At 37.2% G+C, this 25,913-nt stretch overlaps 1 protein-coding gene across 1 annotated transcript in view; it reads right to left on the bottom strand.

The window, feature by feature from the left end:
- xpr1a (xenotropic and polytropic retrovirus receptor 1a) overlaps positions 1-25,913 on the bottom strand; it is a 61,502-nt gene that overhangs the window by 14,389 nt on the left and 21,200 nt on the right. The window contains exons 3-9 of the mRNA XM_039663990.2: positions 7,713-7,814; positions 4,390-4,610; positions 3,314-3,463; positions 3,029-3,112; positions 1,881-1,962; positions 1,555-1,742; positions 975-1,154 (exon numbers count right to left, since the gene is read on the bottom strand). Of these exons, the coding sequence (XP_039519924.1) occupies positions 975-1,154; positions 1,555-1,742; positions 1,881-1,962; positions 3,029-3,112; positions 3,314-3,463; positions 4,390-4,610; positions 7,713-7,814 (1,007 nt within the window). The remainder of the gene's footprint in view (positions 1-974; positions 1,155-1,554; positions 1,743-1,880; positions 1,963-3,028; positions 3,113-3,313; positions 3,464-4,389; positions 4,611-7,712; positions 7,815-25,913) is intronic.

The following is a 25,913-nucleotide window of genomic DNA, read 5'->3' as shown; positions in this document are numbered from 1 at the left end:
AGTTCGAGCTCTGGGAAGAAAGCCACACGCTGTTTGGCCATCAGTACGTGTCGGTTTAAATCTACAGGAAGTGTGTGTGGGTGTGTGTGCTCTAAGGAATAAGGCTCCAGTCTAGGTCAATTAGATGTAGGGAGGGCAGTGAGACAGAAGCAGGCGGCCGCTGATGGCTCCATCTCAATAATGATTGCACAGGCACAGTCTACACATCCGCAGAGATAGAGCAGCAATCTATTTTCCCTCACCTCACAGAGACACGCATAATCGCACTCGTGTACACACACACACAGACCTCACTGAAACACTCCCAACACACAGGTTAGGGCAAGTAAGTATTTTTTTGTTTGCTTTTTAAAGAAATGTATACTTTCATTTAACAATGACACACTCAATTGATCAAAAATGATATATTTTAAATAAATAATAATTACTATTTCAAATAAATGCTGTCCGTTTGAACAAAGAATCCTGAAAAACATTAGAATGATTTCTGAATGATCATGTGACACCAAAGACTGGAGTAATGATGCTGAAAATTCAGGTATGCCATCACAGGAATAAATTACATTTTAAAATATATTCAAATTGAAAACAGTTATTTTAAATTCTATTAATACTCCACACAATATTATTATTTTTAACTGCCACCTTGGTGAGAAAAATAGACTTTTTTAAAATAAAAATACCCCTATACATAGTGCTATAAAACAACACAGGATATGAAGATTTTAAATGCTGTTTCCTAAAACCCCACTTTACTTGAAATCTGACACATTTCTAAGTTAAACAGGATATTTGGGTTAAAATTCATCTGAAACTGATTGGATCACGAACATTAGGCATATTTGAATGGAGCCTGCCCACATTATGACGACGAAAATGATCTTCACTAATTATCAATAATGTGCCGTATTAGTACTCTAGATTTGTAATATGTAAAGGTTTCACAGCATGTGCTGAAAAGTTTTGTCTCTCACCAGAAGTTTGATGAGCCAGAAACGGGATTTATAGTAGGCGGTTTTAAAGGGGTTGATGAGGAAGAGCAGCATAAAGCCATAGAGGATGAGGGGGTTCGCCTGCATGGGGAGCCAAGTGTAGTCCGCAAACAGACAGGAAAGGATGCTGAGACACCACAACACCCCCAAAAACCCTGCGATCTACAGCAAGAGAAAAGAGGAAAAGATTAAACTGAACATCCAGATTTTCCAAACCTGGTAGATTTGTTTCTTCCTTCCTGTTATTTTATCCGTCAAATAGTTTCCACACAGTATTAACTAGCATAACTATTTTCAACATTGATAATAATAATAAACGTTTCTTGAGTACCAAATCAGCGTAGTAAAATGTTTTCTAAAGGATCAGAGTAATGATGCTGAAAATTCAGCTTTACCATCACAGGAATAAATTACATTTTAAAATATATTCAAAAATGAAAAAATTACTATTTTGATCTTGGCGAGAATAAGGGACTTCTTTCAAAAATGTAAAAAAATCGTGCCGACTCCAAACTTTCAATCGGTAGTGTATAACAGAGACCTTCTCCATGATGTGTCTCACCTCAAACAGATGCTGATGTGAAAGATTGTTTCGGGGGTTCAGCTCAAAGATCAGCACATGATTGACACCCGCCTGTCTCCAGCCATAAGTGTTAATCCCCAAGAGAAAGAGAAACTGAATCAAAAGGAAACCGCCGCGGTAGATGCGCACCAGTGGCCAGATGTTCTGATTACGAATGAAAAAAGCACCTGAGAGGGAAAGATCAGTCACACAGTTGTATAAATTACTGCACTGTTCTATCATGAATGCATATTAGCAGAGAGGCTGGAATTTATACACTGGATAAGATAAAGATAAACAGGTATAGTTGGTATGTTGGTCTGTACCAGTAAGGACAAAGGCGACCGCCAGGACCATGAAGATCCCACAATACAGTCCCACACGGAAGGTGGTCCAGGCAGGTGCAGGCTGAGGTTGAGGAAAAAACAGACTTGATCAATGCAATAACCTTCAGGAACACAAGCTATGCATCTCAGTGCAGCTTTTCTATTATGCATTATTATTTAACTTTGCATTAGCAATTGCACATGGGAAAATATTAAAATAATGGTATATTTTAAGCCATGGCCACTTAACATTTCAAGTTGAATACATTTAAAAATGTAAAAATCAAAAATGCTTTCAGTTTTACAAGTGCATACATTTTACACTTACGTCATGCAAAGTACAAGGGGACAAATCAATTATCCCATTAAATGTAAAGCAGTACTCTATTACTGTAATGTTTTGGACATGATGTTACAGGCAAAGGTGTATCTCTACACCCACACTGCCTTTTGCATTATATAGTTCCTGAGGATTTACACAAATGTTACTGACCTAGAACTAAAAGTACTGCATGAAAAGAGACGGCAGATATTTTTTCACATATTTTCCTTGTTATTTTTAGACAATTATGTTTGTTGTTTCCTACTGGTTTTGCATTTATCACTAAAATATTCTACACAGACTCACTGAAAGTCACTTTGACATATAAAACATCTTCGATTCAGACTATATTAAACGTTAATCAAATATTTAATACAGAACACTTAACCTTCATGTTCTTTTGGCCAGATTTTACAGTCCTAGAGACTTCAGTGATGCACGTGTAAAAAAAATAATAACAGTCAATAACCTCTTATTTTACATTAAAATTATTTTTTCATTATATTAAGCGATCGAGTCTCTTTAGAAAGTTTGGACTAAACAGCTCAATTCATATGGATTAGTTTTACAATCTCTTTATGAAGTTGTAGTTGCGTTGCTGTTAATGGATGGACATCAATTTCTTAGATTTCATCAAAAAGATCTTCATTTGTGTTCTGAAGATTAAGGGTTTGGAATGACACAAGGTGAAATGGTGACAGAATTTTAATTTTTGGGTGAATTAACTCTTTAAATGCATTGAAAATGAACAAATAGCATCCAGTCGATGGTCAGAGGTGGGCCATCTCTAGGTATAAACACAATATCTGTGAGTTTCTTTAGTCACCTGTGCTGCTCCAAGAGGTGGAACCCTCAGCCTCTTCATGGCCTTCTGACGGTCACCACCTTCCAGCTCTGTGGTCACCAGAGCCTAGGCACACAAGGGTCAAAGGTCAGACAGCACACTTTAGTTTGAGCATTTCTGATCTTAAGCTTCATTATAATGCAATTTAGGGGTTTAAGCATCACTTATAGCAGCTACGGGAGTGTACAGTAACACTATCACAATCTGATTATCTTACGAGCAGGAAGTCAAAAGTCTAAACGTGTTACGTGGAGACAGGCGGTCTACCTCGGTCTCAGAGATGAGCTGTGTGATCTTCTTACAGGTGTAGAATGGAGCCACCTCCACATGAGCCACACGCCAATCGGCTCCACGCTGTGTGTCCAGAATCTTATCATGTTTCTTCAGAATCTTACGGAATCCAGTGAAGTTCAGATTCTGTATGAGGTTTGAGTAAATCAGAATATGAAATTAAGTTACACATTAAGTTACACATCTAACAACACAGAGAAAATAACAATCCTCTTTTTCTATATGTTGAGACATGTCTTCTTGTTTACTTATTATTGCTATTTTCCACAATTTAGGATAATGTAATAAAATAATTAGACATTTTCGGGATAAAGTCATGAAAACAAATGAATATTCCAGCTCTTCGCTCTGGACATAATCCTGGGATGCATCCTGGGATATTTTGTATGTTGTAACTATTAAAGCAGTTCACATGTATGCTGAATACTTGTTGACTACCTTTCCTTTACTAATCATTTAAAATTCACTTTGTAAAGAAATTCACATGTAACCACAACCAATATTTGGGAATGAAGAATTTAATCGTAAACCTTTAGATCAGGGTTTCCCAACCCTGGGAACTGATTCATGAGTTAATTAAAATAATTTATGTAAAATAAAATAATTTTAAAATATAAACAAATCAAAATAAAACATGAAAAAAGATTAAATATTTTATTGGTTTACCTGCATGTCATGTTAACAAACATGTGAATGTGTAATTAAACTGGCCAAAGATGTTTCAAACCACAATTTGATTTAAAAAAATGTGAAAATCCTTGCGTTAAAATTATGAAAAACACAAATGAAGTCTTTGTTTCCAAACTGATGGGAGGATAAAGAAATATGGGCAAAAAAGAATAAAGAACTACGTATAACATTTGTAAAGTGCACAGGAATGAAGATAAAATGAATGAAAACCCAGCATATGTTGAGCAGTGAGTGCACGAGCGGTGGTCTCGTGAACAGAGAACAACATAAAAATGAAACAAGTTGTCAACAGAACCAGTCAGCAAAAGGTCAACGTTCAGAAGAGGAGACGAACAACAACAAAAACATGACAAATTTCAGACCTGGTAGTTCTGCAGGAGAATGAGGCTGAGGTAGAACTCGCTGAAGGCCAGCTGCAGATCTTTGATGTTGCGATGTTTGTTGCGCTCCTTGTTGGAGAGAGGCAACACCATTTTGCGGCGACTGCGCAGCCCTGGAGCGTTACTCTCCCGCTGGGCATCCAGAGACGTCTGCAGCTCATTCTGCAAAGTTGCGAATCGCCGCTGCGCCTCAGCCAGTTTCTCTGTGAAAATCCAAAAAGAGAAGGAAATATTAATAACTAATACATTATTGATGATTATTATTTTATTCGATTTATGGTCTTTGAGAGCAAACAAAGTGGCGAACAAAAAAACACGGGTGTACACCAGGACGGAAAAAAGACCATCTTAAAAAGATCGTCTTAAGTAGTTCACTTTTAAAAAAAAACTTTTGCTGATAATTTACTCACCCCCATGTCATCCAAGATGTCCATGTCTTTCTTTCTTCAGTCGAAAAAAAATGAAGGTTTTGATAAAAACATTCCAGGATTTTCTCCATATAATGGACTTCAATGGGAACCAAACGGTTCAAGGTCCAAATGAGAGTTTCAGTGCAGCTTCAAAGAGCTTTAAACGACACCAGACAATGAATAAGGGTCTAATCTAGCGAAACGATCTGCCATTTAAAAAATAAATTAAAAAGTTTAAGTTTTATAAGCACGAATGCTCGTCTTGCTTTGTTCTGTGATGAGCGTTCGTGACTGTCCTGTTCAAACTCGTTCATCAAAATGAACAAATCTTCTTTCGAGTCATGACTCGAAGGGTTCTAGATTAGACCCTTATTCATCTTCTGGTGTCGTTTAAAGCCCTTTGAAGCTGAACTGAAACTCTCATTTGGACCTTGAACCGTTTGGTTCCCATTGAAGTCCATTATATGGAGAAAATCCTGGAATGTTTTCATCAAAAACCTTAATTTCTTTTCAACTGAAGAAAGACATGGATATCTTGGATGACATGGGGATGAGTAAATTATCAGCAAAAGTTTTTTTTTTAAAGTGAACTACTCCTTTAAGAAGTTTTCAACTACGTCTATTGAGAGACATAAATCCTGCTTGGCTTACAACCCTGCAATGAGATGCACCAGAATCCATTTTGCATGACAAATAAATCCCTCATTCTAGCCATCAACTGGAAAGTAAAGCAGACAGATTTCCTGTCAGACATGAGCTTCTTCCTGTAAGGGTGATATCTCAGACAGCATTATCCGCACTGGCCTGTGTCCCAGCACAGTTTGGTGAACAGGATCCTGCTCGCCCAGCTCACTTTCAGAGAAAGGAAATGGGTATTAGGTTCAACAAGTAAATACTGGGAGCGTTTGGGCTATAACCCTCAGCGAGAGACAGCAGATTTATGAAAATTTCATAAATTTTCACATTTATGAAAAATCCTAATTTTAAAAGCATTTTTTTATTTTTACCAAGGCAATCAGTTTAAAAGCTGACAAGCGGACAAAGAGAATTTGCAAATAAATGCCACAGAATTTGTTTTTCAAAACCTTAAAAATGCTTGTCCATAATAATAATTATAATAATAAAAGGTAAGACGGCTGATAGAGGGAATGTCCACAATCAACATTGGCTGTGAATAGAAGACGTGTCCTATAAACAAATGAACGGCACAACCTCGTTTTATTTTTAATGGCAATTTAAAAAGTAGTATAATAGTCTGTGCTTCTGCAGGCTGAACGTGGCTAAGATTGTGCCAAGAATTTATGTGCTTAGCAGATCTCGTCCACTGGGACAAAGACTGTATGTACTGAAGGTTTAGAAGCTATGTTGTTAATTCAGAATGACTCAGGGGGGAGGCAGGGGTCTCGGCCATAACACAGTCCGGGTCAGCTAGACAGAATTAGTTATAGTGCAGTAACAGCGGCTGCCATCCTAATATTAATTTCACTTTATAACTCATCAAATATGAGAATGCCTTGCATTTCACTACATAAACCTTGAAAACAGGCCTGTGTATGCATGTTCAACATTATCTGCAGATTGGCATCACATATTGGCTAAATTAGCATTTAAGTTTTTATTGACATCTTTCCTGTTTTATTTTATACTGCTGTCTAGTGAAGGAAACTTTTTCTAATTTTGCCCTTGTTTAAAAACATCAATGTTTTATTTCAAAAGGACAAAATAAGATAATTTTTAAGAGATTTTTCCAGTTTAGGCTGGGCAACTTGATTAGAGTTTATTATGTCTGACCGTCAAACCTGCGGCACTGAGGGAGTGAGTGATTTTCAGTGGCAACTGGAGGATAAAAAAAACTAAACCAAGATTATAAGCAGAATGAATGCTTTCCCTTCATGTTAAATTATTAATGTGCATCTGCGTCTTTGTTTCAGAATAAATGCTGGTCCCTCTGGCGCATCTCATTTTGAGATTTTAATTTTGAGCAGAACTAGCTATTGTTAAATTCTCATTGATGATGTATGCTAATAATGCATCAACATGCAAACAAAGAATTAATCTCATGCTTTCAATTTATGCCTGTTCTACCCAATAACCAGTCACTAGAGGCAGTAGAGATCAGACTTTTTTTTCCCCCTGAAGTCAATGCAACAACACAGCTTATGTTGCAGTGTGCATTTATTATCAGGCCAAACATAGTCTATTCCCCTTGACGCAAGTTAAACCGACTATGGTAGGCATTGCATATTACATCATGTTCCCAAATAGTGCAGAACACCCTGACCTCATGCACAGGGAATCCCTTGACAGCATTTAGCTGGCCGTGTGCAGTTTAACCACACACAGTAAAGTTTGTTTCCACTTGTGCCATTTATGGGTTACAGAGAGAATGCACTAATACCAGCCAAACAGTTAGTATTATTAAAAGTTAACTAATGATGGTTAATGCTTAAAAAATCCTCAAAAAATGTATACGACTGATTGATGGATACATATACTTTTTGTGGAAAGAAAAATTAATAATTTGAAAGAAATTAATATTTTTATTCAGCAAGGATACATTAAATTGATCAAAGGTGACAGTATAGATTTTTAGATAGTTACAAAAAAAAAATCTGTTACAATGAACACAGTTCTTTTGAATTTCATATTCATCAAATAATCCATTTTAATCAAGATTTCCACAAAAATATTAAACAGCACAGCTGCTTTCAACATTGATAATAATAAAGAATGTTTCTTGAGAGCCAAATCAGCATTTTAGAACGATTTCTGAAGGAACATGTGCCTGAAAATCCAGCTTTGCCATCATAAATTACATTTTAAAATATATTAAAATAGACAACAGTTATTTTAATATATACAAAACAGTTTTCATGGCATGCAAAGAAAAATTACCTGAATAGAATGTGTTGATCTTGGAAAGCTCCTTTTCGCATGACTGAAAAAACTTCTCCTCAAACTTGGCATAGTACCTTTTGACGGTGTCTTCATCTGTGACTGAAAGAGAAAAAAATACAAAGACGTAAATCTATGTTCAGTTTCATATTCAGCAGTGCGCGCTAACCCACTCACACTAGAGATATACACATTACCATTCAAATCTTTAGACCGACTCTTCAAGGCCAGAGGGAGTTATAAAACGAGTGTTTTGAGCTTCAAACAACAAGTCTAAATTCCAGATTTCAAATGCAATATAAGCATGTTTGTTAAAATGTACACAACTCAGTATTATAATATATAATTAAACTCAATCTACAATCTACACCAAGCTTTCTGTCATCTGATTGATAGTTTATAGCAAGTAAAAGGCCTTTTAGTTTATTTCTAAAACGGTCAGGTTTCAAGATCAACACTTACTAAAATAAAGCAATTTAGGTTTACTTGATTATCCATACATTATTTCAGAAGAAATGTGAGGATCAAAATATAATACGTCTCTGAATTATCATTGTATTGTAATACAATATTGGTAATCAAATATTAAACTCTACAAAAACATGTACGCAAACTTGTTTTTTAGATTTTGCCTTATGGTTCAATAAACTATTCAATATCGATCCCTTTTTTTTTCAGACTACTATTTCATGCCAGGCTTGGGTTCAATCTTTCAGTTCAACTAATATCCAGAAAAACACTAGGCTGTATGATATTTGTACACTGTAAATTTGGCTTTCTTTTAACTGTCAGTGCTTTAACTGAAAGAGTGAAGCACAGAACCCTGACATCAGCACACTTTTCCTGACTAAGGAACTTCCTGTGTCTTAAATCCTTCACATAAATCCTGCACACCAATCCCATAAAGCTGCAACTAACACTTTTTCATCTGGGGTTATCTCTCTCTCTTTCTCTGTGTGTTGCATGCTGGGAGCGGAAGTGTGGCGTGGGGTGTGAGAACAGCACGTTTGAATTTGGTTTCAAGGTTAAATAATTTTTCTGTGTTTTATTTACGTTTTTTTTTTTTTTTTGGGGGGGGGGGGGGTTATCACATGTTTGGTTTATTATATAGTTTAAGAAAAAAAAAACTGGTGTGATTAATTATGTTGATTAAGGCCATGGCGTCTCTCTCAGATGAGGGAACGCATACTGGGCAGGACTGTCTTTACTCCATATAAATCTGGAGGGGAAGGGGTGCAGTTTAACCTTTTGATCTGAAGGAAGGAGATTCACAGATCGGTTCAAACTGAAGACTATGTGACTTTTGTATGTTCTCTCTCTCTCTCTGTCTCGCTCTCATACCTCCATTGACAGACTCACATGAATATAACATTTTCCCTCCGGGTGCCTAAATTTACTAGAACTGACTGTGCTCAAGGATCAAGGGATCAGACTGTGTATTGTTTTACCCAAAAAGCCCTGCAGGAAGAGGATTCATCTGCCTTGACTTTCGGAACAAAAAAAGCAAATGTTTCTTTTCCCCCCAATTCTTTTCCATTACGATAACATTGCAAGACTGGTAAGCTCAATTACATGATTTTACGTTGCAGAGAACGAGAGAGCAATGCATGTATTGCCCAGGGTGAGCGATATCATCTCTCATTAGAGGGCTACTGGTGGCGAGTGTGTGAACACAGCGATTCCTCGACCGACAGCTGAATGACCTCTCCTCATTTTACAACCCATTTAACCGCCTCAATGCTGTTTATCGCCCTCGTCTTGCTGTTTGCATTGTCGCAGCGCTGCCAAACATGGGTGTGAGTCCCTTATCTCCCCTCTACATGGTGATCTCAATCATCGCAGTTGAATTAAACGGTACGCCTGGCAGCAATAAAAAGGCACAGGAAATGCTCTGTTGTTGGAAGCCTTTACGAGGGCCCATCATCCCGAGTAAATTAGAGGGGGTGATTATTCGCTCTCGCTGGCATGCTCTATTAAAAGGCTGAAGTGTGTGGGTGGGATTGCAGCAGGACAGCCGTGCGGCGGAACCTGTTAAGCAGGAACGATGCATGCTGGGAAAGAGACAAAGTGAAAACATGAAACGTAGCACATAAAAGCCTCTCCGTTCGCCCCCTTGCTAAGTTCAACCAGACCCTCAGAGATGAAGGAGAGCTCTTGTAGCTGCCCCAGTCTCAGTCTCCACCAGCTCTCTCACCCCTTAAGCCACAATTAGCCCAGCCAATCAGGAAGCTTATAGGATTGGGAGATGATTAGCAATGCACATTATTGAATCTGGTACACCCAGAGCAGCATCCATGTAAATAACATATAAAAGCAAAGCAAGCACGAGGGAGAAGCTCTCAGTCTAGACTCATTCATCAGAGAACAGCTCAGCACATTGAGAGTGTAAATCTTGGTTTCTGTAGGGTTGGGGGCGGGGTTGTGGGATTCCCGGCAGCATCCAGACCGGGTGAATGCATTAGGAAGTGGGGTGGATGACACAGATGGGATGTGAAATGGATGGTGGGATATGAAATCCGAGATGGTCAGAGACATGATGCTGCCAAGGATTTGGTTCACAAAAATGACACAATGAAATATTCAGCTGTACATGTCATCCTGACAAGACACTTTGAGTTTGCTAGTTCCTGTTCACTTCTATATTTAGGGTGTGTCTAAATCAGCTCTCTATAGCTTCTGAGCTAGTGAATCGTTTTCACAAATTCGGGAACTGGTAAGGACAGTAAAGGATGCTGGCTAACTACATTTGAACACTGACTGATACTTTATTTCTGGCAACGTGACAATACATTTACACAATACACAGAAACCTTATAAATAAATAAAAAAAGACTGGAGTAATACATGTATCAGAACACACTGTAAAAATGAATGCACTTTATCTAATCAAAAAAATTGTGGCAACAGATTACAAGCAATATTATTAATTCAATTTAACAATAGAATTGAGTAATAATTAATCAAATTAATTGGCGTAACGTTATGCCTAACCTCACAGCCCTGAGAAATATATAGACTATGCATCTTTGAAAGCAGAGGTAGACAGGAGTCAAAGGGCTAACCAGCCTAACCTTTTAGTAGCCTACTGTTCTGCAGTCGGAGTGATAGAAACTGTCGGATGTTCATGTATTGCTGGTTTAGGGAGATCGTGCAGTCATGCATCAGCTATCCCTTGGAAGTAATGGAGAAAAGAAAAACGTTCATTTTGTTTTTATCTGTGTTTTAATAAAAAATAACGTGATCAGATCACATTTGATGAATGTTTTTTTCGATTTAGTTTAGCGATGTGAGGATGACACAATCTAAAACACATGGCAAAAAAGCATAGACCAGACTCGAACCGGAAGTTGACAACCGGAGTCGTTGTCATGGCGGCGCCCATTGTTTAGAGCAGAATAAGGTGGATAATAGTGAATATTTTCATACAGTCACTCTCTAAGATACCTTAAAAAAGACTTGAAAAATTGGCACAGATTTTAAAAATAAAAAATAAATGAGTAGAGAAAATTAACAAAAGTGGGATAATTGAGAATTCAAAAGACAAAAATGGAAGCCAAATTTTACACTGCTCTTGGCAAGTGTTCATTTTATACCTTGGATAAATCAAACATATTAATTCTAAATTTCAGAGTTTGGAAATGTCTAATAGTCATATTTTCCTCATTTGAAAGCAGCTCCACTCAAGTATGTGAGCTGTCCGTGGTTCTGAAATTTTGTTCCAATTCCAGAACACTCTGATCTAAACTCTTTATTTAGATCAACACACTTTTGTACTACTATAATGAGACATTCCATATCATTCTTGAAGAGAAAAGTTATATTTATGAAGGTATTCATGATTACAGTTTGACCTAAATCTTTCAAACTGCATCACAGGAACCCTTAAAATAATAAGCCTCAAAGTTCACAACTATTTCAGTCTAAACTTTGTTCTCATAACCCAACCATTATTCTCAAGATATCAGACGGGAAGATCTGCTCCTTGTCATCAAACTGACAGATGAACACAGATTCATTCCATTCACCAAGAATGTGACTTGACGGTAAACGCCTGCAAATAAGCAAACATAATTTGGGTGATTTACTCGACTCTGTACTGCTCTCTAACAGACTGCAGATGCTAGACAGGATATTCCCCTGTAATTGTGTTAGGGGTTCCTGGGCTGGAAACATTGCATTAAAATTAATCGGAGAAGACTTTGTGACTAAGTGGCCAGTCCTAATCTATTGTTGTTATACATATTTTTTTTAGAAACATTAATGACTGGAGAGCTTATTCTTATTGACTGAACAGATTTAAGGACACATTAACATAGAATCTCAGTGGAAATAGCAGAAAAAAAAGTTTAAGATGACAACAGCACACATCTCTAAAAAAGGATTGTCTGCATATCTCCACATAATCCCTTAAAACACACATAAAATATTCAGAGATTGCAGAAAGAGGTATTCTGAGTCTTAAAATGTCTCTCTCTTTAACTGATGCGTGAATGAAAAGCGGACGCTGAGATTGGCTGTGTGCCGAAACCCGCTGAGCATCTCAGCTGTGAAGTTTTATCAGTCCAGCTCACAGTCAGACACAGGCCAGACGTCTGCATACTCTGCCATAAAAAAACAGCTTCATCACGGCCCTGTGAAGATTTCTCTCTCTCTGACTCACAGGAAGCTAGAAAGGTCACTGATGAAAACACCAGTGAAGATTTGTCTCCTTTGCTCATGCTGACTGAATAATCTCATCATCAACCTGCCAGGACATCCTCGCATATTTAATAGAATAAAAATAAAATACAACAGAATAGAATTAAATAAAATAGACTTTAAAAAATAAAACCGTAATTTTTACGGTAAAAAAAATAATAATAAGTTGTTCTTTTTCACTTTCAAAAACTGTAAATTTAATGGTATTTTACAGTAAAATTATATCACAGTTATTTACCGTATATAGTACTGAAGCTTTCTGTTAACCAATTAACAGTTTTGCACTGTAGCATTTTTACAGTCTTTTACCGTTAAAATCACAATTATTTTTTACAGAAACAAATATAACAGAATCCAATTATTTAGTATAGTTATAGGCTTCTTGAATTAATCATGACAAGAAGACATCGTCTACCTCAGCATGCGTTCACAGCAAATACATTTCACCACACTTTCTGCACTCAAATAGTAAATAGTAGGAAGATACTTTTAGCCTTGTTTCACTTGGTTTTCTTCAGAAGCAAAGTTTGGAACTGTTAATACAAAGGCAGGGTTCCTCTGTGACGCCACAGAGGTAATGTCACCTTTGAAAACACACATAATGGAGCTTTCAATTATCTTCAGGCAGCATATCTACAGGCCAAGAGGCTTATGAAACAAAAGACTTATTAATCCAGTCCCCAGCGGTGAGCTCTGTCCTTGGAATTAGCTGGGGTGCATATTTGAACACCTCTGTATGTATGCAAGTGCTGTCTCTCATCTTCGGTAAATGTCAGAGAATAGAGCAAGTTTAAAGACATTATAGAATTTTTTCTATGCTGCTGATCTTTAAAAATACGAGTATATACGACGTATATACGACATATGACATAACATATGGCATAGATCTTAATTTTACAACTAATTAAGGCATTGCTATTACCTTAATAAGCTTGCTAATTCAGAGATTACTTTAATGAATAATGAGCTGATTTGAATGCGTTAGGCAGAAAGAGCATGAGTGGGTGGCTTAGATCATGTGACGCATTGCTACTATAATAGAAATCTCCATTAAAACACTCTCAGTTCTCTCTCTCCTCCTCAAACCCAAATAATATGGCTCATTATCACATCCTCCCTTAAGTATCTCTGCAAAGACTGTAACCTGTTTATGGATACATTCCACTGCTCTGTCAGGCCCATTACACACACACAGGTGCCATACATCTCTATTACAGGCACGGAGGAAGAACAAGAGCTGGGTGGAAGCATTTTGACAGGATCCCACGATATGGAGGACTACGATAATGCTTCAAGCCGGATACGGCGCCTCCAAAATTGGATCCAGATTTTTAGCAGATTTCCTACTCCCTATCCATCTAAAAGAAATGTAATCAATATTTTCAGTCCATTTTCTGGGAATAGAATATTCAACATTTATTTAGATGGATACTGGAATAAACACTTTCACAGATATGCACTCTTAAAAAAGGGTTCATTGGGTTTGCATAGGGTTCTTTACCCAACTCCAAAGAACCTTTTATGCTAAAAAGGTTCTATAATGACAAGAAAGAACCCTTTTGGCACAAAGGTTCTTTATAGGCTATTCTTCATTCATATATTACATTATTCTGCAACATTTTGTAGTTATAATTAAATTATTTTACAAAGAATGCCATGCATTCTTATTATTGAACCCTGAACCTTTTAGGGGTTCCAAATATGTAGTGCTGATAGAACCTTTTAAGGTTCTATATGACCTTTTCTTCTAAGAATGTGGACTAAAAGCTACAAATCGCTAATTATGATTTGTTTAAGCAAATTATTCGAAAATTATCAATGTATACCCCACCATAATCAACAAAACCTGATGCCATTTTATTTGCAGTCTAAACAGCTTCATTGATTTTAATGGGAGTGTAGTTGTTTTAATTGGGTATTAAATGCCCTTTTTATGATACAATAATATTTTATATTAGTCCGAAATGTTTTCACAAACCATAAAACAAATTCTAATCCTCATGTTACACCTTACAGTCAGTATACAAAATTCTACATTATTACATTCACAAAACAGAATTATACATTACATTCCAATAATACCACTTTCATTTTTGTTCCATGTCACCACTCTCACTTACACAATCCATCAACACTATCTGCCTTGTTCCAAGACTTAATTTTATACACAAGATTAGCTTGAATTATGTTCATTTGTCTTTTATATTGAAGAAAAGACATATACAGGTCTGCGGCCATCCGTAAAACAGGAAAGCGCACCACACTTTAGTCTTGTTACTGATGACAGTCTTAAGCTGTCTCACATCTATAGGGCAATTCAACGACACATTCAAACAGCGGTTAATGAGATGTCTCGCATTTCTGCCTCCTCAGGCCCTCTTGAGACCAAAACAAGACACACAGCAGCTGCTCCCTGTTTTCTGAAGTCTGTCTCCAAATGTGTGAGTGTTTGTGTGTGTGTGAGAGAGAGAGAGAGAGAGTGAGAGACATGTGCTTGTGTGTTTTTTCAGTGTGTTGCATGCAATGTACAAATCTAATGTTGTGTTTACACCACAAAGGTGGAAAAGGAGCTGCATTTAAATTGGCAAATAAACCAAAAAAAGGGCATTTACATAGGCACATTTACAAAGAAATTGCAATGGCATAAATGGTTTATAAAAAAACAAAGAAAAAAGCATTAGCAAGCATAAAGTTAGAAACACTGTTTCCACTGTTTTTCTGAGCTTTTTCAATTTCTCATCTTGTTTTGTCTGCAATAATGACATCCTACCAAAGAGCAATTTTATGTCATCTGTGTTTGTGAGACATCGCTGTTATTGACCCGTCACTCGGCTCCTGCCGTTACCTTGTAGCCATTAGCAACCGCCACAAGCAAAACGGCCTTTCAACCGCCCAGCCAATTGCCTTCACATGAGTGTGTGTGTGCATGCATGCGAATGAGCAGGTGTTTGCTGTGTGTGTACATACATTCCAGCATGTGTGTGTGGGAGTTGGAGTTGGAGCCGCAGCATTGCGGCTGTGTGGCATTTGTTTCTTTTGTGTGTGCAATGTTTCTTCATTTTTCAATTTTCCATAGGCGGCGAAGCATAACTAACATTTATCCGTATACACAGAAAGGCATAAATTTCACATTTCTTTCAGACAGAGCTTGTTGCTTGCAAGCAATCAGCAGGAAAACTAATCAATGCAGCTTTGATTGAGAGGGCCTCCTGCCTTTGTGCTGTCTGATATCCACCCGCTCATTGATTATGTATATCCCGTAATCAATAATACACACAACTATTACTGTTCACAGCACCATTACACAGCAAACCATAATGAGATCAGACAAAATCTCCATCCCAATGTGTGAGATAATACCAGTGACTGAGAAACACGTGATTTTATCGCCACTAATTACAAATAGAAACAAATAGTTGACTCTACCGTTCAAAAGTTTGGGGTCTGTAAGATGTTTTAAATGTTTTTTTAAAGAAGTTTCTTAATGCTGCATTTATCAGTAAAAAAAAAAAACAAACAGTAAAATTGTGAAATATTTCAGCATCCTTCATCTAATATGCTGATTTGGTGCTCAAGAAATTTGACTTTTATTTTGAACAATGAACAACCTTTATTTTGTAACAAAGTTAAAGTCTTTACTGTCACTTTTTAGCAATTTAATGTGTACTTGCTGAATAAAAGTATTAAGTACTCCAAAAAAAAAAACTGAGGATCTCATTTTTTGTTTTACTTTCAACAGTTGTTGACAAATCTCTGCTAAAGTTGCTGGAGATGCTGGAACACAGAAAAGCTTTTAGCAGTACTCGTCTGCGGCGATATGTGTGTGTGACTCTCACTTACAGCAGGTCAGCTGTAAAACGAGAAGGATTGTGGGTAAAACCTGTTGTCTGTGTTTCTTTCAGTGTATTGGGCTCATTTGTAATTGCTCATGTTTTTCACACTGGTAATTACCAGAAGGCCTTTGTCTACTGTTACCGTGGATACCAGGTCATGTGACTAGCTGGAAGGGTGTGAACTGCATATATGAGGACCTGTGGGATATATTATGCGTGTGTGGATCCGAATATTTATTCATCCCAGTAAAAGCACTTAGAGAGATGATGGGCCACATAACCTCCAGAGATACACCTCGCCCATGTCAGACTCAGCCCCGCCCTCTCGTCTTAGCCCCGCCCCAACTTACCCCAACACTGCATTAATGAAACCACTGTTGATCACACATTCACCAGCACATCTCCAAACATTTCATTCAAATCATCACCAACAATCCTGATTGGACCTACCATGATGCTAAAAATAATAAGCAGCAATTACTTTTTTAGAAGACTTTTTGCATGAAAAGTTGCCATTAATCAATCATTTGAAATGCTACAAATAAAATTAGGCACCACAACAACAGTATGAAAATGGAAATTTTGCTAAGAAGTTAGCTAAGCGTAAATTAAGGCATGTAAAAATACTGAAAATTAGCATGCACAAGTAAATATTCATACACTGTATATATCCAATATTGCCATATGTGGATAAGTATAATTGAAAAAAAAACAAACAAAAAAAAAACATCAGTTAACCACTATAATCACTGATTATACAGTACATGCAGGCCAGAATAAGCTGCAATGTGGATCAGACTTTATGCTGAGAGTCAAAACACACAGAATCTGATGTTAAAGTATGAGGAAGACAGACCACATGAAACTCAGTCACCCTCAGAGCCCCATCATCAGCCAAAATTAACACAAACACACTCAGTTCCCCTCAATTGCTCTTGCTATTAATGAATAACAGAGAGATGCAGGAAAACAGAGAGAGAACCTAATTTGTATCAGCAGCTTTGTATTTAATTGTGTAGTGAAAGGTGAAGACCACAGCAGGCTGCTCATTTAACAGCTCCTACGCAAACAAGCTTCGACAAAGCTCTATTTTTAAAAGCCATAACCTTAAACTGTCTGTATTACAGGTGCTCACATCCATCACCACTTATGAGTCAACCATTCAACGACCACCCAAACAAGCAGCTTTAAATCTGAGTAGTCAGGTCACTTTGTTGAGCATATAGAGACATCAGAGATTATTATGTTATAATCTACTCCAATGCAACAAAAAAAAAAAAATAAATAAATAAATAAATCCAAATCTGTTATAATCTGCTAAAAATATTATGTTATAATTCTATAACTAAATTAAAATAAAGAAAACAACTAGATTTTACACAATTAGAGGTCATCTAATCTTCAAATTTATATCTATAAAAAGGAAATTTCAATGATCTATTTTATCAGTTCCATCAATGCATTATTAGCAAACAACAGAGAAATGGTCATGAAAAACTAAATTCTGACAAAATTATGGTGGACTACAGGGTAAAAAAGTAAAACCCATAAAGTAAGGGTTCATTTACACAACAACAATTTGGTAAAATTGTGGGAAAAATTTTTTCGCATTTAGAGGTCACCTGGTGTATGTATAAGTTTATCCTTCTTTAAAGAAGAGGTTAAGATGGTATGTTTGCAGAAGACAAGACTGAGTTTTTTTTTATTAAACTCATAAAACGAAATCACAAACGAATACGGGAATACTGGAATCTAAACAACAAAGAAATGCCACAATTTATCAAGACCTTGAAGCAGATAGGAGCGACCCAAGTATAAGAGGCTTTCCTGGCCATTATTGCTTGGATAACACACCTAGGTCTCCTTTGAATGTTGCTATGATTTTTGGAGTGACTTATCATGGGTGGAAAAAATTACATAGTCGCATAACATCGGTTAATGGAAACGCTGTAGTTTCGCTTACTTTTTGAAAATATTGCTTAAGTTTTGTGCAAATCTGTAATGGAAACCAGGCTAATGAAACTCTTTGTGATTTCAGTAATGTGTGATGTGGCCTTAGAGAATGAAAGCAATGATTGGCTCTTGCCCCACAGATACGGTATAATGCTAATGTCGTGACCTTAGTTATTGATTGCTCTGCTTGTAATGCCGTCACACACACACACACACACACACACACTCTTGTTAAAGGCCTTACTCTCTGGAGTGATTTTAAATGACCAAAGACCGCAATCCCCCACTCCGCCCCGTATTGGCAGGGCCCAAATGGAGATTGCCCGCTGTTAGGACAGGAATAAATCTGGCCCATAAATTGGTAGAACGGGGTGTAGTGAGTATGTATGGGCGTGTTTAGAATGGGGGCAGAAAGCCAGTAAAACCATTGCGAGTATGTGTGTGTGCTTTAGCTTACCCGGTGAGCTGTCTATCACAGGGATTCAATTATTTTTGTTATGTTCCCACTGGACTGAGTGTAATCAGGAAGTTCTTGAGCCAAACTGACGTTTAATTAGATCAATGCGGAACTAAAGAGTAAGAGATGGTTAAATGTAGAAACAAGAGGGAAAGAAACTGAAGAAAGTCTATTTATAATCAAGAATAGAAGAATGAAATAATGCTTCTTTCTCATGCAAAAGTTTGATCACATATCAAACATTTCATATTAATATCAATGTTGAAAACATTGCTTAAAATTTTTGTGGGGATTAATATTTTAATTATTCTTAAATAAATAGAAAGTTTCATAGAACAGCATTTATGTAAAATAGAAATCTTTGAACATTATTTAACATTTCTTTAAAAAAAAAGGAAAAAAAGTGTAGTTTGCAAAGGTTTCACAGACTTAAATGAGGGATAATTTGACTTTGACCAGTAAGCAACGCTCTAGCAACAACCAAAAACACCCTAGCAACCATCCAGAACACCCTAGAAACCATCTAGGATAGCAAGCCAAACAGTTAAAATTTTCTTAATCGAATGTAAAAATACATAATATATTTTTAAATTCTAATAAATGTAAATTCAATTTTAATCGATTAACAATTATCTAATCTTCCCATTTCAATATATGAAATTTATGTAACGGAATGTCTGAAATGGAGATGAGTGATTTCCATTATTTCCTTTACATCTCTTTTAACTGGTCCATCAGTTCACCTGCATTAACAGAGCAGTCAACAGTGATTCATTCAGATGTGGAAGGCACATTTCCCATCAACATATGATACATGCAATCATGATGTGAACTCCTCTGGGGTATTTCACTGTGTTGAAAAGTCAGAAGGTCAATTCTGTGTGTGTATATGTGTGTGTGTGTGTGTGTGCAGGGGAAAATAAGCAATAGGGGAGGAAATAAACATCACTGTGAACAATGGTGCTGGGTGAAAGAAAAAGAGTGAGAAAGTGAGAGAGAGAGAGAGAGAGAGAGAGAGAGAGAGAGAGAGAGAGAGAGAGAGAGAGAGAGAGAGAGAGAGAGAGAGAGAGAGAGAGAGAGAGAGAGAGAGCGAGAGAGGCTCACTGTTTATTGCACTTCTACAGTCTGGACATACAACAAAACAAACACACACACACACACACACACACACACAAGATGAAAGTCAAGGACTGTGAGAGGGGAGAGAGAGAGTCCAGTCACTGAGCTCAAACACAATCGTTTCATCTACACATCTATCAATATAGCTCTCGCTGCTCCCCTTTCTCTCATACTTCCATGCCCCCTCTCTCTTTTAACACAATGCATGCACATAGGCTTCACATTATTTACACATAAAACATACCCGCAATGGTCATGCATAAACATTTTAAAGCAGGTCCGTTGAATAAATAGAATGATTTACTGCAGGCCTGAATCCTTCGAGCTCTTCCGGTAAGATCTGCAACGTTTCTGCAATTTATTCCAAGCATCTTACTATGGAGGCAACCAATGCCAATAACATCAGAGCCTAAAACACTATACGGCTGCATTCGAAATCGCATACTTCCTTACTATATAGTAGGCAACAAAAGTATGTCAGAATTCACAGTGCTCATTAAAGAACAGTCAAAAAGTACTCGAGATTCTGAAGTGTGCATCGAGGCCATGGGAGACGATTTGTGAATGGCAGTGAGTGAAGTGAAATCATACACAAGTTTTTTTTTTTCTATGCAAGTTTTCAACTTCTCAAATTCACTGCAAGTGTGTGCAAAGTGTACACTCACACATATCTTTCCACGCATGCTGGAAGAGTGCCTCTTGATTGTTTCTTTACTATTTATACTGAACCCTTGACTACTTGTGTGTTTTAAGAGTCACTCTGGACTATAAAGCTTACATTCTCTCAAGCTTGACTTCACTCCCCTCATTTAGAGCATGAATTTTGATTGACAGCTGATGTGATGTCATTACAGAATGTTGAAAAAGTTATGCTTGACTGTTTATGACAAGTAATTCAAGCATTCTGCATTTAATGATTTATGCAAGGAACAAAGGAACTAATGCCTAGATGTTTTAAGGGGTAAGACTATTCAACAGGGCAACAGCATTGATAACGTAGGAAACCATAGACAATTGCACATAATCAATTGCATGAATGTACCAAAGCCTTTGCAATTTGCTCAAGATAATGAGATATTGGTTTTTAAGTGATCAGATGATGTGGAGGCTTTGAGAAATTCAGTTGTGATCTGAGAAATGCACCAAAGCGACTAAGAGAAACTGTAATGATATTAGGCCATGTGGAAAAAAATAAATTACACCCACAACCGGCAAACTGTTTCTCAATTAGCAGTATAAATGTTAGACAACTCCCAAAGGATATTTCCTTGAAAATGGATGATAATAAAAAAAATTAAAAAGAAATCCATTTTTGGCTGCCAGGTTCTTTGAGAGCCGCAGTGAGACTTCCTTCAATTGCTAAACAATTTTCTTAATATCACACAAGCTGAACCAGTGAGTAGTTTACTCTCCTCTGGGTCATGGGTTTTTTGCCGTGCGCTGAGAACAGATCACGAGAGTTATCAGCGAGAACCACTCTCTGCTCTTTCCAGCCGGGAATCTCAATGCCCTCCTCAGCTGGCATGAAGCCCAGCCTTTTTGCATTAAATTAACACACCAAATCCCTGTGAAACAAGAGCCAACATTAAAGTTGCTCTCTATTTTCTTGTCCCAAACATGGTGGAGATTGCTTGTCAGTGCATTGCATTGCATTTCAGCATGCACAGAGAGACCAGTGATTTGCTTTGAGTTCAACAAAGTACCGTGTACAGAAATTAATTATGCTAGAAATGATTGGCCAGAAGGGAGTGCAGAATGCATAAATTTACATGCATAATTAAGTTAATGCTACAGGTGTGACACTGATTTGAGGTCATTCATATCTGGGGCACAAATGGTATGGGAGGAGTTGCACAACAAAGTTTAATATTAAGGATTAAGAGTTTGTTTGTATTTGCTCACATTAGTTACAATTTACAAGAATGACCAATGAGTCCAATCAGCACAACACAGCAAAGTTTCCCGTTTAGCGATTGAACACTAGAAAGAGAATGACAGTGATGGCTAATTTTACAAAAGCTCTTTGCTTTGGCTGGAATTTGCATAATTGCAGCACTTATCACGCCATCACATGGAGAGTGAACAGTTTCGCCGGGAAACGACTGTCGGCATGGCAACAGAGGCAAGAGTTCAGCAGGGACGAGGCGATGGAGGTGGAGAAAGGGGTGGAGAACTCTGAGGTGTGGCTGTGTGATAACGGGTGATTTCAAGAGACAAACCCAATAAAAAGAACACTTTTACAAGATAATTTGTTATACATTCATATTGAGTTACATTTTTACTTTAGGAATTGTGTACCTGTTTTAGTTGTGAAAATTGGTAACCAACTGATGAGAATAGAGGAAAGGATGACTGATTTCAAACTTCATACACTTGCTGTCTCTATACCAGTTGAGAAAATGCCAATGAGACGAAAGAGAATGCAGTGAATAGTGTTTTACAGGAATTAGGTATAAACTGTTTGGTTACCAAAATTCTTTAAAATATTATCTTGTGTGCTCTCTCTGCAGAAGAAAGTAATTCATACAGGTTTTGATCAACATAAAGGTGAGTAAATGATGACATAATTTTCAGTTTTGGGTGAACTATCTCTTTAATGCTAATAACTTTTAGAGTGCGTTCACTCTTGCACTTCGTTTTGCTTGGTTGGTCCGGACGAAAAAAACAAACAAAACGAAACATTTAGTCCTAGTCTGTTTAGCATTCAGATTGCCATTTTTACCAACGAACCTAAAAGCAAAGAAATAGGTTCATAACGTGATTGGGTGGGTTTCATGACGTATTGCCTATTTTGAGTCAAAACTTACCGAACATTCAAAACAATGAGCACTGTGTGTTGGGTTAAATGCGTTCGTTGTATGTGCATAGCCTGCATACGATGGTATTTTGACCAGCTGAGAATCTGACCAGCTGACATCTTCCGGTTGTTGGTCCGTGTTTCGTTTGTGTTACGTTTATATTTTATTTGAACCACGCCAGAGTTAGAAGCGAAGCGAATAAAGACCCATCTTTTCAGCGGTCTCGGTTTGCTTGTTTGGTGCACACCAGTGTTCGGATGACAGCGTTCACAATGAACCACACTAACAGAGCAATAGTACCAGGGATTGTTTTAATCGAACCAAACATGTCAAATGTGAACACACCCTCAGAGACATTAGTATGGTTATACGGTGTGTCTTCCAAGTCCAAAATATCACAGAAGACAACATCTATTCCCGTTAAAATGTTGGGCAGTGACAGTGACCTACATTTCACCAAGAGTTCTTACTTAACTGAGAGAGTATAAACATAGTTTATCGCAGACCTCCAAAGCTCAGTTTACTGTCTAAATACTGCATCGATGTGAGTCATCCAACCAGACCGTGAATCAGAGAGCTGATTCTGGGCCTCTGTATCAGTACACACCGCCTACATAACTGATCAGAGGAGACCAAAACAACCCAAAACCCCCCCCACATAAATCAAATAAGCAGAGCACAAACCATAGTTTACACTGACAAGCGCAGCACAACACTGTTCAAAATATATAATTACAGGGTGCGCTTAAGACATGTAATTCCTCTTTCCTTGAATACCCATGGACATAAGGTTCTGACTGGTATAAAACAAAACCTACTACTATAATAATATTTAAAGTTGTTAATATGGCTTAATATGTGGTGTTTTTATGCTAATCAACACCATTGCTAATTTCACTTTAACTGCAGTGATCTAAAGATGGTCTCAAAAACACAGTTTGAATTTCCAGATGTTTCTTACATCACAAACTACCTTGCAAAGCAGAGGAGTCATTTGCCATTTGAACTTAAAAATGTATTGTTCTTGTGCTAAAGGTCCTTCATCCGTTGTTACACAGATACAAAAGTGATAGAATCAAGATTACATCAAAAGTTTTGGAGGTTCAATGTAAATAAAAAGTGCTGGAGAGAAAAAGAGAGGAAAATAAAGAAAGAGCCAGGTGAAGACAGGAGGAGGTGGGTTGTCTTTTTTTTTTAAAAGCACTTACGACGTCAATCACTTTCAAGGCCACTTGCACAATATGTGAAACCGCTGTTACCAAGCAACGCTCCTGAGTGCCTGGATACTTACAGTAGCTCTCATCCATCAGCCAATCAGCAATCAATGCCGACATCCGCAGTCCCGATGGACCCACTGACCTTTCAAAGCGTCTCTGCTGAGCTGCTACCTAAACATCCACACATGACAGCTCTACCTGTGCAGAATGTTCATCTAACAGCATCCATCTCAATATCCCATGAATATCCTACCCATCCATCAGTCAGTACACACACCTGTCAATCATCCATCAGTCAGTACATACACCTGTCAATCATCCATCAGTCAAAACACAAGACCATCTCTACAGATTAGAAAGCAAACTGGCATGTTTGTATTATCATATCATATCATATCATATTATAGTATAGTATGCAAACTAGAATACACAGTAGAAAAATGGATAACTGTTAAATAGTTCTGGAACTAAAAAAAGTTTGCCGATATTATCTGCTTCCAATACCAGCTGAATCTGACCAATTGCAATAAAATAAATAAAATAATAATATTATAATACAATAATATATTTAACTGGCAAATACTGATTTGATCACAATTGTTCAACGAAATAAACAAAATGTACAAATCTATTTATAAACAAATCCACATATTTCAAACATATCCAAGAATTATCACAGCTGATTTACTTTTTCTCTAAAAAGGAAAAACAAACCATGTAAGCCTCCTAGAAGTAATCTGTACAATCATAGTTTTAGGTGCCACAGTTTTCTGGCATATGCTTCAGATTTCATCTTTCCTTCTCGACAGATGCTGCGAGGAGTGTAGTTTCAATGAATAAACACAGGGAGAGGTCTCACATACTCTCTCACCGACAAAAGAACAGAAACAGCCCTGTCACCGCTCATCTTTGTACTTTCACGCTGACAGCCCTGTGCCCCACCACTTTAGCAGACTAAACTGTTCTCTAAACAGCCTGTGACAGCCTCTGTGATGTGAGCTTCAGTGTGCGTTTGATCCGCCAGGTAAGAGAGAAATCACAGCTCTCAATCTATCAGTGAGCCGTACGAGATCCGGATCATTAACACTGATGCTGGCGTAAACTTCAGACAGACATTAGCACTTAGGGTATCAATAATGCAATGCATTAGCTCAGTGTAGCAGGTGAGACGTAGAGACCTGCCACCTGCTGCCGGGGTTTTATGAGGAGATATGACTACCCCAAGCAGCTCTGGGGTCATAAAAGCTACGCTAAGTGTTGTGTCAATAGCCTGACCAGAGGACATTAATCTCAACCAAAGTGTCTTGGCTACAGTTCAGCGAAGGAAAATACACAACCACGGTCAATAATAAGAGAGAATACACAACTCAAAATGACAGTACACAAAAAAGTTGCTAAACTGAAGCATACATTCACAACCGATTTTTTTTTCTTGCTTACCAAGGCTGCATTTATTTGTTCATAAATACAGGAAAAACTGTAATATTGTGAAATATTATTATGACAAACAAAATTTTGAGTTATATTTTAAAATGTAATTCATCCTGTGCTGGCAGAGGTGAATTTTCAGCATCATTACATCATACAGTCTTCAGTGTCACATGATCCTTCAGAAATCATAATGTGCTGAATTGATGGTCAGGAAACATTTCTTATTATTATCAATGTTGAAATCAGTTGTGCTGCCTAATATTTTTTGGGTAAACTGTGATACTTTTTTGTTTCCAGAATCATTGATGAATAGAAGGTTAAAAAAGAACAGCATTTACTAGAAAATCTAATTTATTTATTTTTAAACAATGTAATAGTCACTTTTGATCAATTTATCACATCCTTGAATACATTTCTTTAAAAAAAAATTAACAAGTAATTACTCAAATGTAAGTATCAAAATAAATTCCCAGTTGACCTTGCATATAAACCATGAACTTTGCAAACAAACATTGGCAAATCTAGCAATTCTTCCTGGGATGTTTATTGTAGCCTTGGGAACTTTTTACTCAGGGCAATAATAATTACCTGTGCAGTCTGACTCCTGAAAATTGCATGTAAGGCAGCCAATATGATTGCAGCATGTAATTTTAGGCTTATCTATCTGAGACTGAGATTGAGATCCCCACATACAC

Source organism: Pimephales promelas, chromosome 14 (genome assembly GCF_988280905.1).
Source record: "Pimephales promelas chromosome 14, fPimPro1.hap1.1, whole genome shotgun sequence".
NCBI classification, from domain to species: Eukaryota; Metazoa; Chordata; class Actinopteri; order Cypriniformes; family Leuciscidae; genus Pimephales; species Pimephales promelas.
Note: the sequence above shows the minus strand (reverse complement) of the source record. Positions and strands in the feature narration are given on the sequence as shown.